The following is a 23,877-nucleotide window of genomic DNA, read 5'->3' on the forward strand; positions in this document are numbered from 1 at the left end:
GCGCTCTGGACTCTCACTCACCGAGCAGATATTAATTCTTCCTGCAGTTTCGGGAGTTCCCGGTGATCGCTTGTAAGATTTCAGGCTACGATGCAGCTGTTAAAAATAAATGTAGGAAACCCCACGCTGGCTTGATTTCCAGGGCTAAGGACAGCCGAGGAGACTAAAAATGATCCCAGAACAATGATGGAAAGATTAAGATATTGTTGCATTTTTTACTTTATGTAAATATATAGCAACCCTTCCTTCCGTTTTCCATTTCTTTCTTTCTTCAACTCGTCTTCCTTGATTTTGCAAGCTCATCTAATAATAACCCCCTGAAACCGTGGAACACATTTTAATCATTTTTTTAATTGTTTAAACAGTTAACAACATTTTAAACAAAAGTGATCGCACTGGCCCATGTTCTTCCTTCAAAGCCTATTACTGGCCTCTCAAAACATTTCAATTACTGTCTCTATAAGGTTGCGTTCACACAACACGTTTAACTTGGCTACCGGTTTTAATCCATTTTCTGGGTGTGGATGATCCAACGCTAAGGTAACCAAACGGGCTAAATTTCCACGACATGCTAAACCAGAACGAAGCCTAAACAAGGCTTCAATTCTCCGTGCTTAACATGTGCAAACACAGCCTAAATGTTCCCATTTCTAGGCCGGACAAAACTTTACATAACAACCAGTCCTATATGGTAAACAATGTTTCTCAACCTTGTAACTTTAAGATGGGTGGACTTCAACTCCCAGAATTCCCCAGCCAGCATATGAGAAAGGGGAAAGTATCTTAAATAAAACCACAGCAATAAAACCAATATGGCAAAAAACAATACTGTAAATACAAAAACTGAGAACACAGGGAAAAAATAACAGAAAAATTAAAAACTTCAAAAGAATACTCCATGTTTCCTGGAAGGTCCCTCTGCGTTCAAGAGATTGTGTGTTTTTCTGTTGTTTCCTTAGTTAAGATAAAAAATTGCTCTGGCTTTTGTGTTTGGTTTTGTTAATTAAAACACAACACACAATCCCACTGAGCGCAGCGGGATTTATTTCCATGGACCATCTTAGGGAGGAAGCCTTACCGAACGCAACAGAAAAAAAGAGTATCTTAAGTTGGGGACTGGTGAGATCCATTCATTTGGAAAGGGAAACGCTCTCTCATAAGCCTCAGCATCTTTTCAGGCCTGAATCCCTGCATGGGAAATCCGGCATTCAAATAAATCAATAAATCCTGACGGAACGCGGAAACAAAGTGGAAGAAGCGGTACATTTTCTGCACGGTTTTGACATCACCGATGGAAAAAACCCCAGTAAGAACCTTTCTCCTCAGACGGTGTTTCCACGCAGGTACGTTTCTGACGATGCACCCAGCCTTCCGGAAGTTGCTGATAGGCTGGAGTTCCGCCCCGGCTCCGCAGTCCACTTTCTCTCACGCCGGGTCGGGCTCTGTTCGGGATCATGGAGGAGCCTGAGGTGCAGCTAAAAGTGAAAAAAGGTAACAGTGACGGCTACTTCCGGGTTGTGTTACACTAAAAGAAGTCCGGGGAAGAATGGGGAAAGGGGCGCCTATACTCTCCCTGCGTCTCTGGCTGAGATTGGGGTGTTCTGGAGCAAAAGTAAAACTGGTCGCGGCTGTAGAATTGGCCTGTGGGATCCATGCCTGGACAGTTTCTGCCGATCGGTTGGAATCCCAGCCCTTTTCGCTTTAATACTGAGAAGTTGTCTCTGTTTCAGCATGGACTGAACAGTCCCGGGCATCTTCCCCCAAGCTAGAAATAGGAGAGGGCAGTTCTGTTGCATGGAAAGAGATCTTTCTTTTTTATTGTTCTGGTCTGGCCCTGTGCACCTGTCTGTAGCCGACCTGGGCTGATCTCAAACAAGCTAACCATAGTTGCAGCCGGTTAATGCCTGGATGGGAGACCACTAAGTAATTCCAGGAGAGTAGGCTAAGCTGAGAGTGGAGAATGGCAATGGCAAGCCACTTTTGTATTGTTGCCCATAAGTTCCCAGAAGTTGAGCTTGACTCAAAGACTTTTTGTTTTAATGCTGAGGATGCAGCTTGAAAGTCTGCATGTCTCTTCAAAAGTAAAACCCACTAGAATTAGTGGGATTTACTCCCAGGTGAGTTTTTTAACCTTAGAAAGGAGCATGTTGGAGACTTAGCTCCCAATTGCTCAGTTGCAGTCTCTGCACCTAACTTACCTCAGAGGCTCATTGTCTAGTGGTTAAGGTGCTGGGCTAGAAACCAGGAGTCTGTGAGTTCTAGTCCCGCCTTAAGCATGAAAGCTGGCCTGGAGACCTTGGGCCAGTCCCTCTCTCTCAGCCCAACCCACCTCACAGGGTTGTTGTTGTGGGGAAAATAGGAGGAAGAAGGAGTATTAGGTATGTTCGCCGCCTTGAGTTATTTATAAAAATAATAAAGGCGGGATAAAAATTAAATAAATAAAAATAAAGTGATTGGGCCAGATTAAGTTGACCTAAGCTTTTAGAAGAGGGGAAGAGACATTTTAATCACAGTAGTATTGAGAATTCCAGCTAAATCAGAAGCCAGCTGGGTGCCTTAGGGCCAGTCACTCTTTCTCAGCCCAACTCACCTCACAGGGTGGTTGTTGTGGGGAAAATAGGAGGCGGCAGGAGCATTAGGTATGTTTGCTGCCTTGAGTTACTTATAAAAAAGCAAGATAAAAATATAATAGCATTAAGTTTGTTTGCTGTCTTGAGTTACATATATAAAAGGTGGGATAAAAATATAACAACAACTGAAGTGTGATTCACGTTCCCCGCCATTCTCCTGGATTCTTATCCTGTTTTCCAATTTTACTCCTCTCCTTCTGCCCTTTGTGCCTATTTTAGACTGCCCACCTACCCTGACTTTTCCCCTCCTACTGGTTAGTTTTCATATTTTGGAATTTTCTCCAAACCTGTACATCTTTTTCTTGCATTGGTGGCATGAAGTCATGACATGTACTATCTGAACACTGGAAATAATGAGAAAGAAAAATGTGAAGGCATTTTTTTTCTCCTGGTGTAGAAGTGAAGCTGTGAGAAAAATGATGCTTCCTTTTCTTTTGATAGTGACAGACAAGTTTACAGAGAGCATGTATGTCCTGGCCAACGAACCTTCTGTTGCGTTGTATCGACTTCAAGAGCATGTCAGGCGGTCTCTCCCAGAACTGGCTGAACATAAAGTAAGCTGTGGTCTTAACTGTAAATGAGAATGGATGTAGTGTCATTCTTAGTATATAAGATTATATAACAATATATAATCTAATAAACCTATTTGGTTTCAGACAGGACATAGGGGCTCAGATGTTTAACTAATCCTCCATACTTCAATTCCTTGCAGGCAGAAAAGTAACATATTGGGGAAAGAGAAATTGGAAATTTCTCCATGGTGTGTTAGTTTTCTGTGTGCAGAGAATCAGACCAATGTGGAGGCAGCTGTGAGAAGTGGGTATGTTTATGCACATCTGATAATGGAATTCTCCAGAGCATTTTCTGTCATGGAAAGCACTGGTTCTTAAGGCCTGAGGATATAGGTCTGACCTTCACCAATTAGTCCTTGTTACATTTACTAAGAAGAGGGTGGTTAAATGCCTCTCTCAGAGAGGGGGCAGTACCAGCCTCTTTGAAAGAGTCAATAATCAGGCTACTCCTGAAAAAAAAAATCAAGCCAGATTGAGAAGCAACAGATCCCCCTTTCACACCTTACTTGGTTAAGTGGTTGTTGATCAATTCAGGATTCTTTGGGATGCAACTGATTTTCTTTATCCGCTCCTTCTAGTTTCAGGGCCTTCTTTGGGAGAAACCCAAAAATATCAGACCTTAAGAAGCTGCATAATGGGAAGAAGGGAATAATCATCCCATGTTCTCATGTTAGAGAAAGCTGCCTCTATCCTCACTTCTTCCTCTCGGCCTCTGGGTTTTCCTTTGCTCTCTTTTGAGTACGCCCTTGTTACTTAACTGCATTATTAATTCTCTTATCATTCAGCATTAGCTGAACAGGGATGGGAGAACTTGTTCTCACATCCTTCAAAGAAATGGGAAAAGCATTGTGTGAACTAAGAAAAAGTGGCTAAGTAATACTTAAAAAAAAGAAAAGTGAATTCCTTGATTGACCAAAGCCATTGTATCTCCTCTTCTGTGCTTTGCATAATGTTGTTTACCTTGAAAGGTTATAGGCCTGTACACATTATGGAGTCAAAAGCTTGGGGAAAAGTGATCAAAGGTGACTCCCATTTTTGTTTTTTGCTTTGCATTTCTGTACAAGGCACAAAGGGCAATAGAAACTGCAGGAAAGTTTTCTGCTTCTCTGTATCTAGCAAAGATTAGCTGTCCTTTCTCTTTGCAGGCTGACATGCAGAGCTGGGAAGAACAGAGTCAAGGGGCCATTTACACTGTAGAGTATGCCTGCAGGTGACTGTCCTTAGAAACTCATTGGGTATAGAAAACAACAAAGAGTCTAAGCGTATTTCTTTTTCAGTATGAGTGTATTTCTTTTTAAAGGACTTGACATTAATATGTTCAAACCTGTTTTTCCATCAAAGACAACTAAGAGCATATTTATTTATTTATTTGTTGAATTTTATTACCGCCCATCTCCCCCCACAAAGGAGGGACTCTGTGCGGTTATTTGTTGGCTGCTTTTCAAAATGGAAGCCTGATTCCACATTCCAGGGCTTTTCCTGTAGACTCTGTGCAGCCCAACCTGTGTGGTTCCCGTTTATTGAAATATAGTGATTGTTCAGTAGAAGAGCACTTGCGAAGGAACTATTTATAAAGTTAAATTAGTGTTTGATTCTAAAGCAAAGGTGTGTAATCCTCTTCACGCCAAGAACCATCCTTGGATATCGAGTATGTGCTGGGAGATGCATTTCAACTGGGTATAAAGATAACTAAGATAAAATTGAATGAAAGTAACACTGTGCAGTCAGTATGATTACTCTGCCTATATTTAATAACATCCCCTTTCTACCACATTACAAACATCACGGTTTCATGATAAGATTTGGAGGGCATCCAGAGACTCATATATAGTCCTGATCCCTCAGTTCATGTTCTGTTTCCTAGGAATCTCTCTCTCTCTGCTTTTAATTAATGTGCCAGTTCAGCATAACACAGGCAGATGTGCATCATTTAGCCCAGCAAATAGAAAAAAGTGCTGGGAAGGGTGATTAGAAGTTTCTAAGTTTCTAGCCCTCATGACCAGAAGTCTGGGCTTGAAAGCGTTTTAATTTGCTGAAAGGAAAGTATTTGCCTTTGTGCCTGCAGGCAGGGATCCAAATAAAGTCCCTTCTCTCTGTCCAACTCCCATCCCTGGATTTCTGAGGCTGAACCCTCTTGAGGCCCTCTTTCCCCAACCCTTGTAATTCTAACCAGGTGCTCTCTCTCTTGCTCCAGTGCCATCAAGAATATGAAGGACAGTAGCATGTATTTCAAGAACATTGAAGGGCTCCTTCAACACACCATTACTGTAAAGAATCGGCTGAATTCTGCACGGAGGTAGCTCTGGAGATCCGGATGCAGGAAAACTTCAGAGCCACCCTCCCCGTTCATGGAGAGGAGCTTCGGATGCTGAGGGGAAGCCACTCTGCACACCAGCACAACCAAGACAAGTTTATATTAACCAGTCTCCAGGTTTAATCATTTTCTAACGTTAGTAATTATTGTTAATTTAAAAAAAATACTGCAAGCAAAGAACATATGTTAGCAATACTTAGTTTCCAAGGAAGAAACCCTGCAGGCAAGACCTTTTCTGCTGTGCAGTGTGCCTGTACATGGGGGGCAGGATTTACTTGGTAGAGGAAGTCAGTGGGGAAAGAATACATGGAAGCGCATTATATCAAGCCAAACTGTTGACCTGTGTAGCTCATGATTGATAGCAGGCTGGTCACAACTCTCCAGAGCAGTGTTTGTCAACCTTAACAACTTTAAGATATGTGGACTTCAACTCCCAGAATTCCCCAGCCAGCCAGCCATGAATTCTGGGAGTTGAAGTCCACATATCTTAAAGTTGCCAAGGGTGAGAAACACTACTCCAGAGCCTCGTGTGTGCCAACTGCATTTGAAAATCGTGGATTTTGAACCCAGGACCTCTGCTGCTTGCCAAAACAAGCGGCATCCCTACCTACCAGGTGCCCATTCTTCTCCCAGTTCCACCTGCTCCACCTTATTCTCTCCACCTCCCTTTTCAGGATATGGCTGTGCCTTTCCTTCTGCCCTCACAGTCAAGCTCGATTTTGCCATCTCCTGCATTTGTCAAAAAGGAAGGCAATCTTAGATTTAAGATGACCCCCACCCTTCCCTACACAAGGAAGGTGAGAGAGAGAAAACCGCAAAGGCTTCCACTGCTTTATTCTTAGCCATCTCATACAGCCCTCCCAGTTAAAGCTGAGTTATTTGGAAGAAGGCCTAGTTCTTCTCTCAGATAAATACGTATCATAGATTTTGGAATGGTAAAAATGTTAACTGGGAACGCAGCCAATCATTTCCGCTGCAGAGACCAACAGCCTCGTAGTTGCCTTCTGCTCGATCCTTAGCACGCTCAGAGACATTCCATTTTACCCACAACTCTGCTCTCGCCCACTCGGATCTGGTGGGCTTCTGGTACTTTATAAAGGGAGAGAGTTTGCCAGACCTCACTTGCGTTTCTGGTCAAAGCCCAGCTATCCAAGGGCTGCATCAACCCTGCCCCCCTGCCCATCAAATGTTCATGGTCTCTAGAGCATCCTCTCACCCCAAGGAATGAAAATCAGAGGTACCTTTCTTACCATTTTGAAGTGGGGAATGCAACGTATGGAAACTGTAGGAATCCCTGAAGTTGGATGAATGTAAGAAAAAAACTGCTAACTTTTCCCACCCCAAATCTAAGGGGAAAAAACATCCATATGCAGGCAGCTCCCTGCTCACTCCAGTTCTTGCCTTCCTCCCCACAAAAAGAACAAATGCAAGCCCTGGTCAAGGAGTTAGTGTCCCTCCAGGTCAGCTGAGCTCCCAGAATTTGGAATCATGGGATAGAGGTGATGTTCCTGTTTCAGTAACTGCACAAGGAATTCAAGTTAAGCATGGTATATATAGGTAGTCCTTGCTTAATGACCACAATTGGGACCAGAGTTTCGTTTGCTAAGCAAAGCAGTCGTAAGCAAATCCAACCTGATTTTATCACTTTTGCGGCGGTCGTTAAGCGAATCACGTTCCCCATTGATTTTGCTTGCCAGACACCAGCTGGGAAGGTTGAAAATGGCGATCATGTGACTACATGATACTGCAATGGTCATAAATGCGAACTGGTTGCCAAGTGCCCAAATCGTGATCTTGTAACTGCAGGGATGCTGTGACGGTTGTAAGTGCGAGGACCAGTTGTAAGTCGTTTTTTCAGTACTGTCATTAAGTCTGAACCATCACTAAACGAATGGTTGTTAAGCGAGGACTCCATGTAGTCCTCTTCATTTATACTGTGCACTCCCTGTTTTTTTTTTACTGTTTGGGTCAGGGAGGTTTTTCAAAACATTCTGCGGACACTTTACCTTTAGGAATCTTTGCAGTAGCTCTCCAGGGTAGGTCCGAATTATGGTCTCCCACCATTATTATGAGGCTGGAGAAATGTGGATTTTTTCTCTTGTTGGGCTGAAGTGGAGAATTCTGTTGGAATTCTGAGTGTCATTTGCATATGCCGGCTCACTTTTCTCCTTGGCCATGCCTACATTCCATTTCTTGCTCAAGTAAAAGCATGGAGCGCTGGATAATGGTTCTCGCTAAATCACTAAAGGCACGTAATTCATTCATGGCTTGGGGGGGAAGTCTGCATTACAGACTTTGGCTTTCCTGAGTCCTAATCGCTACAGATTTCTGTATGGCAAAGTTCTCCTTTGAAGGTGGACGATCTGCGTAGACATCCTTACGAGAATCAAACCGTCCATATTATGTGAATTCTTCTAATTGTTGAGAGTAAGGGAGGTAACCTTGACAGAACTATGCAAGAGCCATTGCCTAGGTAAAGAAGTCAGAAACACTCTTTAAATCCTGGGAATCAAGGTAATATTCGAAAGCGGCTCAGGCCAATCCCGCCCTGATCCAAGGGCGGGTGGGTACAGCAAAATCAGGCTTGCAAGATTCTGTGGTTATAGCCTATCTCAATAAAGTGTCGTTCTGGCCTTCCTGTGGAGTTGATTTTCTGGCCTGGTCTACCTCGTGGGCTGACCTTAATCTCCTTTTAAAGGAATCTCAATGTGGCTGTCACCCGACTTCCGGTGAGTCAATGAGGCAGCATGTGAAGCCATAAAGGGATCACGAGGGTTCCTTCATACGAAAATAAGCAAGGGTTGTCTGCATGTTGAAGATCTCTGGGGGATAAGGATGTCCCCACTTTCTGAGATTTCACACCAAGGTCGAATCTTTGCCTGACCCCGCTGGTTTGCGAGACAGGGCTTTCCTCACTTCCTGCCTCACCCCGTGCCAGGGCTTTCCACGGCTCAGCAGAAGGCCAGACTCTGCCGAAAGCATCCGGTGCATCCTGGGGACGCTACAGCCCTCCTTCTCCAGGGTCAGCGCAACGCTGTCCGAGGATGTGACGTTGGTGCTGCTCGCTGCGGTGGTCTGGTAGGACTTCTGTTCCACACAGGGCAGGTATGAAACCTCTTGCTGGATTTCCAGACGTGGCCGAGGAGAGGCCATATTTGGGGCATCGCTGAGATGAACGGCGGGGGGTTCGCCACTGTGGGCCGAGTCGTTCTCATAAAGAGTGTGCGACAGCTCTCCTGGGCTGCGCTGGCTGGCTTTGGAAGCCCGGACGAGCACATGGATCACCGTGATGATCAGGACGATGACCCCAGAGGAGAAGATGCAGGCACAGGTGATTCCTGTTTGTCTCTCTAACAGCAGCAGCGCATACATCGAGAGGGCTGGAGGGTGGCAGAGAGGAAAAATGACATTTCTAGCCATGACCAAAGCTTAAAACAGCCTACAAAGGTTCCCCCAGAACTATAAACTAGGTTTGTAAGTGGTGTGTTCATGCAAGATGCTAAGACAAGAGCTGGATTCCCTCAACACACTTGCCCCACCAGGTTTTATTCCTAGTTAGCATGCTGAAGGAGGTTTGGCCTACACACTTTTCTGCAATTTATTTATCTGAAATTAAACCACCCAATAGCCAGAGCTCTCTATGCAGTTTACAGTAAAACACTCCAAAAAATACAATTTGAATGAAAACGTAAGCCGCCATACAAACTAGACAGCTCAAAGATGGTTGTGAAAATCTAAGATGATACAAATTAAAATATGATTAAAATACAATTAAAGATATGATTTAAAAGCCTAGAAGAATAGAAAGGTCTCAAGCAGGCGCTAAAATGATGCTAATGGGGGTGCCAGTCAAGCCTCCCTGGGGAGGGCACTCCATAAACGGGGTGCCACAAAAGAAGGATCTAAAATAGTAGTACTCAAACGTGGAGGCAAGGCTGTGAAACATTTAAAGAAATTATCAGTGGTTTGAAAACAGTGCCGTAGTTTTCAAATGAACATCTAATGGGCTGGGAAGATCACTGGGTGTGAGCAGCTTGATATGGGCAGGAATATATCCACAGGGGTCAAAAAAGTCAAGATTGTGGCTGTAACTACACAGTTGAAATCCTGCCTTTTCTGTGTGTATCTGGCTGCCATGGGTGCCCTGGAGATAGCCTTGAAGAAAATATGCAGCAGCCATTAGAAAACATGAACTTAGTCAGGGAAAACAAGAAAGCATGAGAAAGAAACTCAAGATTGTCACAGCTTGACTTTCTTCGGTATAAGAGGGAGAGAAAGATGCTGTCAGAGGAAAACAGGCTAAGCTTACAAAGTGCCTTTTCATTTCTCAGGGAGTGATTTCAAATGCCAAAGGTTTAACAACAGCAACAACAAAAATACATAAAATGGAGAAACCTGAAGAAACTATGAGAAAAGCCACTACATTTACAGATTTTCTTAGCGTGCTTACTCAAGAATATATCCAAATTCAATTAAGGCCCAAAGAGGTAGACTTAGGGTGGCTAGAAAGCATGTCCTGCAGATTATAGGTGCTACTGGTTGTTTTCAGAATGTTTATTTTGCACTACACTATTCAAAACAAGGTCCACGGAGGGATCAAAAAAGTCAAGAAGGTGATCACTTAAAGAGAACAGTTTGCCAAAAATAATCAGTTGGGTTGAAAATACATTATCAATTTAAAAAAATAGATCGGATGCTTTTGTAACTTCTCTTCATCTCTTTCCTCTGTTTCCAATTTGTTTTTTAAGGCTGGTTCTCAATACTGTTCAGCCCTCCAGAAGTTACGCAGATGGGAAATTTTGTTCCCTAAACCCAAACTTAACGTTCAAACCACTTTCTGGACATTTCTTCTAGGAAAGTACAGGCCAGGGAAGCCAGAAAGGAAAGGGAGAAGCCGCTCACCTGCTAAGTAGAGTGAAACAGTGCAGCAAAACACACCAACAGCCACATGTCTCACTTTTCGGCTCTCCAGCAGGAACCAGTTACCTCTGTGACATAAGAACAGTGTATTTTGATTACATTTTGTTTGCTAAGCAAAGTAGACAAATCTCTGCTGTTTACATACAAACCTACTTTCATGTTGATGAACTTAGATTTTTGTTAAAAAAACCTTTCTTTTCAGCTGCCTTGAGAGCATTTCACCCTAAAATGCTGTAGATTTGATCAGCAGCAGCAAAACACAAATGGGGGGAAAAGCAATGTGCTGAAGCTGCCACAGATTTGAAGAGCTGAGCCATTAACTCTATCCCTGGGAGAAGTAGCCCCTCCATGCCGGGAAGGGGGAGGTCAGCTCAAACACAAAGGCAGGCCCCTCTTTTTATTAACAACTGACCCACTTCTTTTAATAAAACGGCTCCAAACATCTCTTCTAAAATGTTACTTGGGCCAGAGCTGCTGTTTTGTTGGGAGTCTCTACAGCTCTCTTCAATGTGCAGGAATTCAAGCAGTCACTGGGGAGCAAGAATGTGGAGCTTTTGGTGGGAAAGGAGCAGCTGGTGACCAGTTTCTGAAACTCCATCTTCGCAGGAAGCCTTAGTCCAAGGAACGGGGGCGGGAATGGAATCAGCGCTTATTTTGCCAATTGCAGAAGGAATTCCCCCCACCCCCTTGGCTGGGAGGGAGGGAGGGGAGTTAATGCAGATGATGGGACAGGGGAAAAAAGGGAGGGGAGGGGAAGGAGGAGATGAGATGGAATCCAGAAAGAAAATGTGAAGTGTTGATTCAGAATGACCACAGCAGCTTGGGAAAGATGGCGGATCAAATGAAAGCATAATGAGCAGAGTGAATGCCAGTAGGCTGGATTCCAAAACTGCTCATTAAAATGGAATTTCACATTATAAAGACTAAGACCAACACACACATGTGGTTGGTGCGTATTGCACTTTGCACAATAATGTGAGCAATGCCGCAAGGCTGATGTGATCCTGGAGCAAAACTCCACAGCACAAGACCTGGTACAAAATTTATCTCCCTCTGATTCTGTTGCCCTTCTAATGAATTTTTTAGACCCTGGAAGTATGTGAATATTAGCTACAAGCATCCTAGAGACTGGCTGGGTTTGCACACGTTAGACTCGCCAAACTGGGATTGTGGTTCAGTATGTTTTGTGAATCAGGCCATTAGAGTAAATCATACCCAGTTTCCTTTGTTTGGGTATAGCATGTAATGTGAACACAGCGACTCTGTTTTCTTAACCGTGGTTTAGGGTATGATGTGTCATGAGCACTGATGGTGAGCAGGAGGGGGCCCTTATCCAGGGGGGAAAACGCATGCGTAGTAGGGAGGAGTTGAGCAGCCATTCAAAGAGACACAGAACAGACCCGCCTTGACTTTTGGGGTCTATCTGTCTGGGTTTTCCCACGCTCCTTCAGTTTGTTAGGATTTTCTGTCTAATGTAGCAGTAATAAAACACTAGAGACCTATTCCTCGTCTCAGCGTGGTTCCTGACTGTTAGGACATGATGTGAACCCAGCCATTGTGTGGCTTAGCTCAATTAAGTTTTATCAAGATCAAGACCAGAAGAAAGACCTGAAATTTTATAAAGCCCAAATGGTAACAGAATAAGATTTCTACTTAATTCTGTCACCTTTGGATTGATTCCCTATAGCAGAGTTTCCCAACCTCAGCAACTTTAAGATGTATGGACTTCAACTCCCAGAATTCCCTAGCAGCTCTGGATCAGTTTTTCAGAGAAAAGCTGCCTTTGAACATGGAAATTCAAGTTTACCTATTCTCTCTGCTGGACTAGATCAAGAGTCCATCTAATCCAGCCTTTCTCAACCTATTGACCCTGGAGGAGCCCTTGAAATATTTTTCAGGTCTTGGGGAACCCCTGCACATTCAGGCTCAAATATAGGCCACAAGTTACAAACTTATATTTGTTTCATGTGTAGGCCTGTATATATGCATTCACAGTGTTCTTAAACTAAAAATAAAGAATGAAACTTACCTCTTAAATGTGACGTTGCCTGAATTTGAAATAAATTGTTAAATAAATCATGATCTCCCAGGAAACCCCTAGTGACCTCTCGAGGAACCCTAGAGTTCCATGGAACCCTGGTTGAGAAACCCTGATTTAATGTAGTATATTGTTCCCAAAAGAAAGGCAGTCTCTGAGAATGTCACAAGCAAGTCAACCCAACAGCCAACTTTCTCAGACTTTGAAGGTTCCATCTATTATCTTAACAGTGCTACCTATAAGAGTTGTTGTCCATGGTCCTGATGCATATGAAGCTCAGGGAATACTCAAAGTTATAATAAATAGTAAATGTTGGTTGACATTCACGGGCATGAGGTCATTGAGAGACCTTGATTTTTTAAAAAAGTATCTATGTCATTATGTAATTGTTTCAAGTCTTGTAATCACAGCCTTATACCTTCCACAGATGTCCCCGTATTTTTAAGGTAAGTTGTAACTCTCACTTTTACAGCAGGCACAGAGTTGGGAACAGCTGACTCAGAGACTGGAGATGAAATTATCTTAACCCAAGATTATGAGACCCATAGCTACCAATCTCCTCTAAGCAAGTCAATCTTGACCTTTGTCATGTGGGAATCTGGTATTTCTAAGTTGTGCTAATGCATGAAAAAAACAGAGGTGTTCTTGTTTGGGATGAATTGAATATAGTGTGGCCTTTTGTTAATCATTTGGAGTACTGGTTTCTCCAAACAGTGAAGTCCATGAACATCTGCAAGGACTAATAGTGAACTCTTAAAGTGGCAGCCTGCAAAAATTAACTCACAGTCACATTTGTAAAGCTGTGTGGAGAAGTGAATGCTAGGTTATCCGAAAGGAAAAACGACAAAACGATTTGCTTAGGGATATTGCTCAGCAGATTTTCCACTACCCTTCATTCCCTTCCTTCTTGTGTTCCAGCAATCTCAAAATTCCCCTTATTTCTGTTTTAACTAGGAGAATTTCCAGAATTATTTTATTTTATTTATTTTTATTTATTTAGTAAATTTGCCCCCACCCATCTCCTCCCAAATTAGCTTTGCACTGATATGGGGTTTGCTATCAATTTGCTACCCTGGCAAACTAGTCATTCATTCAGCTTTGCTCTGTGAATCTGTCTTCATTCATTATTTAGGCTGTGTTTATCCACTACACTAAGTTATGGTTTGCTTACAGGCATTACTGTAACACTGAATCACCCACAAGTGGCTGGATTCACCAAATATATTAAGCTGTAAACTATGGCTGACAAGCTGTAAGGATTGAGATCACACACCACTTGCTAAGCTTCAAATCTGCAAGCCACAGGGTGATACATTGTGCTGTGGGAGTCCAGTCTTGCACTCACTTAAAATATATTCTGGGAAGATTTCTGGAATTCCTCGGATTGGCCCAGAGGAAAACCGGATCCTGCACCAGATGGAATTCAGTCTAATCCAGCAGAGCTGCCCTGAAACATTTTTTTGGCCTGGGCACCAGGTCTCTCCTCTGCATTCAGAGGGTGATCAGGTGAACAATTCCTGGAATGATAGTTAAGAACTAAAAGCAGGGAGTCCCAGATGCAGATCCTTCCTCAACCATGGAATCTCCCTGATCGGCTCTGTGCCAATCACTGTTTCTCTGCCTAGCCTACCTCAAAGGGTTATTGTCACAGGGAAAAGTTGGAGGCAGGCATTCTATATAAGCCAACTTACACAGGACGTGGTAACTTTTCTAGAGGAAAGATAGGATAAAGATAGATAAAAAGATGGGAAGCAGGCAATGGGAAAAGAATCTCTTTTGGGTGGTTGGGGGAGTCTCTGGCCCCTTTGCACCCAGAAGTCCCTGGGTTCAACCCCCAGCATGTCCTATTAAAAGAATCACGTGATGAGGAAGTTTCTTTTCGGTCCAAGGCACAGAGAGATGCTGCCAATCTGAAGAGGCCCAATGGAGAAAACAGGCAAGCGGTATATAAGGGACCCCAAACCTATTATATTTCTAGGTGCTAGATCAGTGTTTCTCAACCTTGGGAACTTTAAGATGTGTTCTTCAACTCCCAGAACATGGGGATTCCCAGAATCCCCCAACCAGCATGGGGAATTCTGGGAGTTGAAGTCCACACATCTTAAAGTTCCCAAGGTTGAGAAACACTTGCTAGATTTTGTGGTAGTGGTTAAGGCACCAGGCTAGAAATCAGGAGATTGTGTGTTCTAGTCCTGCCTTAGGCATGAAGCCAGCTGGGCAACTTTGGGCCAGTCACCCTCTCTCAGCCCTAGGAAGCAAGGAAGGGCAAACCAATTCCAAAAACATTGCCAAGAAGACTGCAGCCACTTGTTCAGGAAGTTACCAGGAGTTACAGTGACTCGAAAGCACACAAGCAAAAAAAATCTTGTGCCAATAAACTAATTGCATTCAGTATATGATGCGGGGAGAAGTCCTTCCTTTAATTATTCTGAATACCTCCTCATTCAGAACAGGAATAAACATCATTTGTTTCTCTCCTCCCATTCTATGCACATCATTTTACAAATTTCTATTGCAGTTCAGGGGACTGATGGCTCTCCAGATGTGGCTAAACTACAGCTCCCAGCATTGCTCATCTTTGGCCAGGCTGGCTGGGGCTGACAGAAGGGAGAGTCCAACAGGTCGATGCATTTGAGCCTGTTCAAATGCAGCTCTATGCCTTAATGTAGCTTGCTTGACTTGGGTTTAGCATGTTGTGTGAACTGGTTTTCGTACTGGTTTCCATAACTAGAATCTGTCAAGTAAGTCCCCATTGGATGAATACATATATAGGTGACATTCCATCAGATTGGCAGGTTGGGTGGATTAGCATGGTGCTGAACCAGGCTACTCTAGTATGTAAACCACGGTTTATGGTTTGGTGTGGTAAGTAAGCACAGCCAATGGGGACCTCTTCAGCAAAGCAGAGGTCAACACATCATAGCTTAGCACAATAAATTAACCCATGTACATACTCTCCGCCACCTAAGTGCCTCCCCTCCCCTTAAAAACCAACTCTGAAAATGCCTTTCAAGAAAAGACCCCCCCCCCCCTCGTTTCGAGAGGACCTTCTGCCGCTTCGGGTCCCTCGGAGATAAGCGCAGGGTCCGGCAAGGGCCGTTCGAGGCCTCCCCGCAAACGCACCTCTCGCTCCCCAGCGCGCCCCGCGAGGTCGCGCAAAGCTCCGCGCCGCAGTAGCCGTGCAGGAGGCTCAAGAGCAGGCAGCTGAGGCTGAGCACCAGGCAGAGCGAGGCCAGGGCGGCGGAGAGCGGCCGCAGCACCGCGCGTTCTCGCTCGAACAGGGCAGAGTGGCCTTGGGCGTTGCCCTCCTGGATCTGGAAGAGGAGCATCGACGCCAGCACGGCCGTCAAGCCCGCCGCGGTGCCCAACAGCATCAGCGCGCCCAGGGCGCGGTGCCCGTACTGGGAGAGCATGGAGGCGCGGACGGTCCCAGCCGAGAGGGAACGGCGGAGCCGCGGCGGAAAGTCGGCCGAGCCTTTTCCCCGAAGTTGCGTCGAGGCGGCGCTTTGGAGAGGGAAGGGGGCGAGGCCGAGGGGGGGGCGGCGCGGGGGGGCGAGGGGCGCGGGTGCCCTTCTCGCCGCTGACCGCCTGCTCCCGAGGCCGCCATTCCGATTTGGGCTGGTTCGTCTCGTAACTCTTGACCAAGTGGTTCTCCGCGCTAAACCCGGCTTGACAAAACTCAGCCGCGGTGCTCACCTGCCGCGCGGAAACCAATCGGATCGCGGCGTGGCGCGGGGGCCGCTTCGGGCAACAGGCCGAGACGGTGGCTGGGTTCCCACGATCTTAGGCTGTTTACCAAGCAGGTTTAACCAGGACAGTTGAAAACCCAACGGATACATTTGAGGAAGCGAAGTTTGGTTACCATTAACCTAGATTAGGTCGGTTGTGGTTTAGCCGAATCTGGGGATCCAGTTTAGCAGAATAGGTGTTCCATAAACTTAACTAGGTCAGGAGTAACCTAAGCCTTTTTGATCGCGGTCAGTGACCTCCATGTAGATGGAAATTTGGATTTCACCCTTACTGATGTTTAAGCTATCCTGCGATTGGGGGGAGGAAGGAGTGTGGACTCTGGCTCCAGAGTCTGGGGTCAATCATCTGGACAGAGAACTTGTTCTCCCTCTTCACAATGTCAAAAGTCCAGACTACCCACAAAAATTAAACACAGGAAGATCCAGGACCAGTCAAAGGAAAATTCTTGACACAGCACAGAATTAGCAGGTGGAAATCCCTGCCACCAGATATGACCACCAGTGGTTAAGGTGCTGGACCAGAAACCCAGAGGTTGTGAGTTCTAATCCTCTCCTAGACATGAAATCTGGCTAAGTGACTTTAGGCCAGCCTTTCTCAGTTCAAACCGTCTCACAGGGTGGTGGTTGTGGGGAAAATAAGAGGTGAGGGCATTAGCTATGTACACCACCTTGGTCTGACTGAATTAAAGATGGGATGAAATCTAATAACTTTAAAAATGGCTCAAACTCTAAATGGCTCTTAGGCTTTTAACAATCTCTGGAACCACAGGGGTACATTTCGAATACCAGCCCCTGAGGGGCAATAATAGAGGAGGAAACTTGCCCTCCTTTGCATTCCTTCAGCTTCCCAAATGCATGGAGTTGGCACAAAGGCACTGAATGAATCCTTGGCCTGATCCTGTACTGGAGCTGCTCTTTCCAATGAAGCTCACCTAGCACTTATTTTTTTTATGCCAGGAAATTTGTTTGAATTTGTTCTTCCAGGCCTTTAATACTATATGGTAATGAAGCTTTTAACTGGGGTTTATATCATAAACCAGTGTTTCTCACCCTCAGCCATTTTATGATGTGTGGACTTCGACTCCCATGGCTGGCTGGGGAATTCTGGGAGTTGAAGTCCACAGATCTTAAAGTGGCTGAGGGTGAAAAGCACTGCCATGAACTACTTCAAAGGGCACGTCCATATACGGCACACACACCTGCAAACACGGTCCTCTTTTCTTGCCTAGAGTTGTATTCATTTCTTTTTCAGAACGCTTTAAACCGTTGTGCAAAGCACAGCAATGGCAAGCTGGACAAATGATAAAACATGGCATTAGGAAAGGAAACGTAGCTAATCAAGTGTGCACCAACACAATTCATTTGCTGCAGCTCTCTCTCTCCATGCTTCCATGCGTTTCCTGTTGTTCTTCTCACCTCTCTTCTTTGGAGGATCTCAACTTCGCCTAACCACAACTTCGTCAACTTTGTCTAACCACAACTTCCTTGGTCTCGACCGATGCATTCTTCCTTTTGACTTCTGCAGTTCTGCAGTTATTCATGCCCTCTTTATGACCCAAACCCCTTAATGGACTTTATTTGTACCGGTCCCTCTTTGCATATAATCCACATTCATGCAGCACCCTTCATTCTTGCTACTTATTTTCTTTTAAATTTTCTATCCCACCTGTATTATTTTTATAAATAACTCAAGGCAGGGAACATACCCAATACTCCTTCCTCCCCCTATTTTCCCCACAACCACCCTATGGGCTCAGAGAGAGGGACTGGCCCAGAGTCACCCAGCCGGCTTTCATGCCTAAGGCAAGACTAGAACTCTCCTACCACACCTGATTGGCTCTTGGGCTGAGAGGGAGGGACTGGCCCAAGGTCACACAGCCAGCTTTCATGCCTCAGGCGGGACTAGAACTCACAGACTCCTGGTTTCTAGCCTGGTGCCTTAACCACTAGACTAAACTGGCTCTCTTTCCATTCTTGCCTTATCACACACACTTCAGTCAACTTACTTTTATGTTTCTCTTGATATGGCCAGTTTTTGTTTCTGTGCAACAAAGCAGAGAAGTGCATATCCACCCATTTTTGCTACCTTTGGCAAACTTCTGAGCAGAAGAACAGAAAGAAAAATGGGCATTGCTACTTTGGATAAATATAGATGCTACTGATCTAGAGAACAGGAAACCCCGTGCTTTCAGCACCGAAGCAGCAGCTTAAGACCACAATCCTATTCATATCTATTCTGCAGCGCTATGAGTTCAGTAGGGTATATTCTCTGTAACTGAATGTACTATGACAGCCATGCTGTGCCATTTGCTAGACAGGTTTACTTAGGAGTAAGCCTAGTTTAATGAGATTAGTGTTTTTCAAACTCAGCCACTTTGAGATGTGTGGACTTCAACTCTCATGGCTGGCTGGGGAATTCTGGGAGTTGAAGTCCACACATCTTAAAGTGGCCGAGTTTAAAAAACACAGCCTTAGATGAAGTGACTACATCACCATCTGAAACATCCCTTAAGACAACGAACCACCACCATCCTATTCTTGTAGTGTTGCATTTTTTGTGACCCCCAACCTACCTTTCTTTGTCTCTCACCCAAAGGAGAGGGAGGAAGCGGATATTTTGAGTGGCAATCAAACTCTCTGCTTTTTATTTTTTCCAACCTAGCAGAACGTTGGAAAGACAAGACGTAAAAGGCTCAGAGTGAGGGTTAGCCTGGATGCTGTTGGCGTGGAACATCCAGTGGGAAGAGGAAGGCAAAGGCAATGAAGCAGGGGTGTCCAGGGAGTATGTGTCAAAGAAGTCAGTGCATTGTTTTCTCAGCCACAGAATGTTTTAATGGGCAACTTTCCCCAGGAAGGAAGGAGAGGTACTGTTTTCACATTCCAGTGAAGCATGTGCAAAACCAAATATCTGGTTTCTCTTTGGGGCCGCATCGGTTTGGCTGTTCCAGTGGGGGGCCGGAGTCTCCCGGGAGTCCAAGTGTGTTCCTTATCTCGAACACTACTGTTTGCTTCTGGTTTTGAGGAGTACCTTCCAACAAACCATCCTAATCAGTTAAAAAGAAAAAAAAGCATGCCCTGCCAATACATACATACATTCATTCATTCATTCATTCATTTATAAAGGATGTGTGTGCGCTAGTATACTATTCTAAAATATACTGTATAAAATAGTAAATGAGGAGGAAGTAAAAGATGAGCTAAAGAAATAGAGACATTCTAATGTTTTTTTTCTCCTGCATCCCAATGGATTGTATTGTGCACCCCCCACTTTGGAGACCACGGGCATAAGGAGTAGCTTAGCGACAGAGCACCTGTTCTGTATGCAAAAACCACCACCTTCCAGCATTTTCATTATCTGCAAATGCCCGGTGGGCCTATTCAGGGAACATTTTTGTAAATGAAGAGGACTTTGGAAGCAGGTGCTCTGAGCAGCCCTGTTTGGAGCAAGATTAGAAGGGCTGCCAGATTCTAATGTAAGAGTCCAGCCCCTCAAAAGGAAACAGCAGGAGCCTTGAATGTTACAGGTAGTCCTCACTTAATGACCATAATTGGGACTGGAATTTTGGTTGCCAAGTAAAGTGGTCAGTAAGCAAATCCAACCTGATTTCATGACTTTTTTTGCAGCGGTCGTTAAGCAAATCACCATGGGTGTTAAGCAAGTCATGTGGTTGTTAAGCAAATCACATGGCTCCCCACTTATTTTGCTTGCCCGAAGCCAGCCAAGGAGGTCAAAAATGGCGATCACATGACTACAGGACACTGCGATGGTCATAAATGCGAACTGATTGCCAAGCACCCAAACCGTGATGACCAAGGGGACACTGCAACAGTTGTAGGTTTGAGGGCCAGTTGTGTGTTTTTTCCAATACAGTCGTAAGTCTGAACTGTCCTTGTCCCTAAATGAATGGTTGTTAAGCAAGGACTGCCTGTAACTGTTAGTCACCCCCAGTAGTGTGAGTTTTCTGGAAAATGTCTTTGCAAATTCAGGGAATTTGTAGAGACAAATTGCAAATAGCAGCACCGAGGCAACCTCGACTGGGCTGGAGAACTGAGCAGAACTGGAGATGGGACACCTCCAGGAGATCCCAGTACTGTACCGTAGCAAGTCCAAAAATACCCTGAAAAGAGGCAACTGCATGCTACTTCCATGCTGTTGCCAATAAAACTGCACATCTGGGTCTGTGCCATTGCCAGAATTGAGCTCAACTCAAAGGGAAATTCCCTGAATTGCACAGATGTGTTATTTATTCATTTGATTTATATCTTGCTTTTATCCTCTGGCAAGTGCTTAAGGCAGCCAGCAAAATCTTAAAAACAAAACCAACACCTAGAAAGTTAAAAGCATAGATTAAAATGAATACTAAGAGTATTGATGCTTTTGCACTTTGGTGTTGGAGAAGACTCCTGGGAATACTGTGGACAGCCAAAAAAACAAACCGATGGATCATCGAACCAGTCAGCCCAGAGTTCTCACTCCAGGCACAAAGGACCAGGCTCAAATCATCCTACTTTTGACCCATTATGCAAAGACCCGGCTCTCTGGAGGAGGCTCTGATGCTGGGGAAGGTGGAGGGAAAGAGAAGAAGAGGAGGACCAGCAGCCAGGGGGAGGGACTCCGTTACAGGAGGTGATGGGGGCACCGTTGGGAGTCCTGAAAGGCCAGGTTAGGAATAAATTGTCATGGAGAAAATCTATGTGGTTGTTAGGAGTCAAAAACGACTTGATGGCACATAATCAAAAGAGGCAAAAATCTAGTGAAAGTGATGCATCCTTAATGGTTTCCTAGATGCTTCGACTGCTGGGATCAAATGCAACTCCTGGATTTTCTCACCTCATCTCTCTTGTATGCCAGGAAGACCAGGGGATCTAACATCTGGCACAACTTTTAAAGGACACCCTGCCACAGATCTTAACAACTGGATAGGTCTGCAGTGGAAGAGGACGGCTTCAATTTGCACAGGGAAATTTTGTAATCAACAACTTATATATTCCTCTCCAGTACTGGGGGAGCTGGGGGTGTTGACGACTGACAGGAAGCTCTGGCGTGGGCTGGTCCATGAAGTCACGAAGATTCGGAAGCGACTGGATGAATAAACAACAAAACTTGCTAGGGATAATTGGCTAGAAGACATCAACTCAATTTAGAAACAGACAGTTAATCCCGTATTTATAGTTGGAGTTCATTGATCATTACTAAGGTGGTGATGAAATGGGAAATCTTCTGCTTAAAAATCAAGCACCGGGAATCCCTACGTTCTGTCCCTGGGAAGGCAACGAAAAAGCAGGCACAAAGCTGATGCAGAAAACACTTTTTCCCACTAGAGTGAGATTCCTGTACTGCTTTTCTACTTCAATTATATTATTCCTAAATTTGCAGCAGTCCAGCCTGGCCAAGATGCCCCAGTTTGCATCCTCTTTTTGAATGTGGATAACCTGAGGTCTGAATACTTCACCATTCAGTTGACCTCCCATCATGCTTGCCCTTTCCAGCGCCCCCTTCGACCCCAGCACAGGGGAGAAACCAGACCCTTCAGCCAACACAAAAGGGCCAGGAGATGCCCAGTCTGTCTCTTGTGTCAGTGGTATAAGTTTGGTTTCTTCCACCCCAGGGAAATCATGACTGAGAAGCTAATTCTGAAAATATAGTTGTCTTTGGCACATTATTCTGTCTGGGCTCTTCATGCCAATCAGCCTCCTGGGATTTGTACATCCTACAGGACCACTCAGTGGAGTAATTGGCAGGCTTCGTACAATATGCTAGGTCACATGCCATTCACCACTAGATGAAGGAAATTCAGATTGCTTGCTGGAATTGGTAATCAGGAAGCTAAAGCTTAGATAATTTGGACACCCCTGGTTTTCCCCAGCAAGAGGCTGGAAAAATGAGGCTTGTATTTTTATGTTCGGGACCACCTATAAAAACAACCGAGTTCCATAATCAGAACAAAGTCTTGGCGTTAACCAGGCTTTTATTCCTACGCAAGGAAGTCTTGCTGGATATAGGAACAGGAGAAGCAGACTGGGACCTCTTACCCTTCCTGGGCCAAGATAGGAGAGTGTGCTGGCCTCTGCTAGCCATTCTGGTGCTTTGCCATCAGCTCACATGTAACCAGAGGCTGTTGGTTGCATCAGTTTCCTTTCCAGCTCTTGTAAACACAGGCTTTTCTCCAGGGAATCTGGCTTTCTGGCTCTCCAAGGATAGTGGATCCGTCAGCCACTCAGGAATCTATCAGGGAGAGCAGGCGGCCGTGCGTACGTGTGACCGAAAGCAGAGAGGAGAGGAGAGAGAAAACACCTCCTTGACGTTGTTCATTACTGCAAATTGCAAAACTTAAAGCACGTAAGAGAAAAGCTTAAGGAAGTCTGGATGTCAATTGGGAATGTGCACATATCCAAACATAGAGCCACGCATCATGCTTTATGTGCTCCCACATTTCACATCCATGCTCGAGAGGGAGGAATCAATAGATACCAGATACAAGGTTTGCAGACGTAAAAAAAAAAGCTATTATTTACAATTTTAGTGCTTTGTATTATACCAGTGTTTCTCAACCTTAGCAACGTTAAGATATGTGGACTTCAACTCCCAGAATTCCCCATCCAGGCTGGGGAATTCTGGGAGTTGAAGTCCACATATCTTAACGTTGCTAAGGTTGAGAAACACTGTATTATACTATTTCTTGTGTACTGCCTAGAGCAGGGTCGGCAACTTTCTGCGCAGGGGCCAGAGGCTGTGCCACCACCATTTCTTGGTACCAGAGCTGGCTGGTGAAGCAGTGAGTGCTCTCTCCCTCTCTCTTGTGTGCCAGGTAAATATATTTCTTTTTGGGGCCACGGGCCAGATGATTTCATGTGGTGGGCCACATCCAGCCCATGGGCCGTAGGTTGCCGACACCTGAGCTAGAGCCTCTGGAGTGAGGTGGTTTATAAATCTTAAATCAGCAACAGTAAGATGATTTGGACAGCTGTCTAAGGCCCTCCTTTTCTCTCTCTATATTCCACAGGTTACTTGTCAAGATATATGGGGAGGGAGTATTTAAAACAGCACATCATTCAAAAGGACTTGGCTATGTGGCTGGCTAAAAGTCAAAACAAGCAAACTATACCATACTTCTTGGCAGCTCTGGAACTTAAGTGCTGCACCATTACTAGTGTGTGCACAGTGCATTTTGAAAAATTAAAGAGCATGCCTAAATATTAAAAAATGAAAACACATACATTAAAAAGCTCTGATATGTTTAGAGAGCAATTCTGGGCAATGAAAGGGCCTTGCCAAACAGTTTCTTATAAGGTTATCCCAGCCATCATGAATACAGCTGCCTCGCAAAACAGCTGCTTTCAAACATCACTTGAAGCCAGGAGTATCTGTTTTGAGTTTGACTTAGTATGTTATATGAACCCCACTACTGTGATTTTACAAACCATGATTTATGGGTTCGCATGATATGTGACCCCAGTGGCTCAGCCTTCGCAACATGCTAAATGCAGGTTCACAAAATGCAATTCCTCTATTGTAACAAAACCCAAATCCATATGACTTAATGCAGTGGCCTGGTTCACACAACCTCCTGGTTCCTGAGCACACCTTGAACTGCAAACAGCCCAACCTCATTTTAGTCTGGACTGTACAAATTCAGCCCATTATGTACCACAA

At 44.7% G+C, this 23,877-nt stretch overlaps 2 protein-coding genes across 2 annotated transcripts; one reads left to right on the forward strand and one right to left on the reverse strand.

Moving 5' to 3' along the window:
• Positions 1 to 1,341: 1,341 nt before the first annotated feature.
• On the forward strand, positions 1,342 to 7,448 carry BORCS8 (BLOC-1 related complex subunit 8). Its single transcript, XM_063290813.1, has 4 exons — positions 1,342 to 1,491; positions 3,072 to 3,184; positions 4,348 to 4,412; positions 5,397 to 7,448. Exons 1-4 carry the CDS (start codon positions 1,455 to 1,457, stop codon positions 5,500 to 5,502), a joined length of 321 nt encoding a protein of 106 aa, XP_063146883.1. The 5' UTR covers positions 1,342 to 1,454; the 3' UTR covers positions 5,503 to 7,448.
• An 85-nt stretch (positions 7,449 to 7,533) lies between these two features.
• Positions 7,534 to 15,964, reverse strand: TMEM221 (transmembrane protein 221). Its single transcript, XM_063290811.1, has 3 exons — positions 15,598 to 15,964; positions 10,419 to 10,504; positions 7,534 to 8,896 (listed from the first exon to the last, which is right to left on the reverse strand). The coding sequence occupies exons 1-3, from the start codon at positions 15,885 to 15,887 to the stop codon at positions 8,373 to 8,375; spliced, it is 900 nt and encodes a 299-aa protein (XP_063146881.1). The 5' UTR covers positions 15,888 to 15,964; the 3' UTR covers positions 7,534 to 8,372.
• Between the last annotated feature and the right edge of the window lie 7,913 nt (positions 15,965 to 23,877).

The sequence above is a fragment of the Candoia aspera genome, chromosome 1, assembly GCF_035149785.1.
Source record: "Candoia aspera isolate rCanAsp1 chromosome 1, rCanAsp1.hap2, whole genome shotgun sequence".
NCBI lineage: Eukaryota > Metazoa > Chordata > Lepidosauria > Squamata > Boidae > Candoia > Candoia aspera.

Excerpts from the sequence above, each read along its gene's own strand:
- BORCS8 (XM_063290813.1), top strand. The coding sequence starts at position 1,455 with ATGGAGGAGCCTGAGGTGCAGCTAAAAGTGAAAAAAG. Across the intron at positions 1,492-3,071 it reads GCAGCTAAAAGTGAAAAAAG|TGACAGACAAGTTTACAGAG; the intron begins GTAACAGTGACG and ends TTCTTTTGATAG. Across the intron at positions 4,413-5,396 it reads ACTGTAGAGTATGCCTGCAG|TGCCATCAAGAATATGAAGG; the intron begins GTGACTGTCCTT and ends CTCTTGCTCCAG.
- TMEM221 (XM_063290811.1), bottom strand. The coding sequence starts at position 15,887 with ATGCTCTCCCAGTACGGGCACCGCGCCCTGGGCGCGCTGATGCTGTTG. Across the intron at positions 10,505-15,597 it reads GGCGCGCTGGGGAGCGAGAG|AGGTAACTGGTTCCTGCTGG; the intron begins GTGCGTTTGCGG and ends CTTATGTCACAG. Across the intron at positions 8,897-10,418 it reads TGTTTCACTCTACTTAGCAG|CCCTCTCGATGTATGCGCTG; the intron begins GTGAGCGGCTTC and ends GCCACCCTCCAG.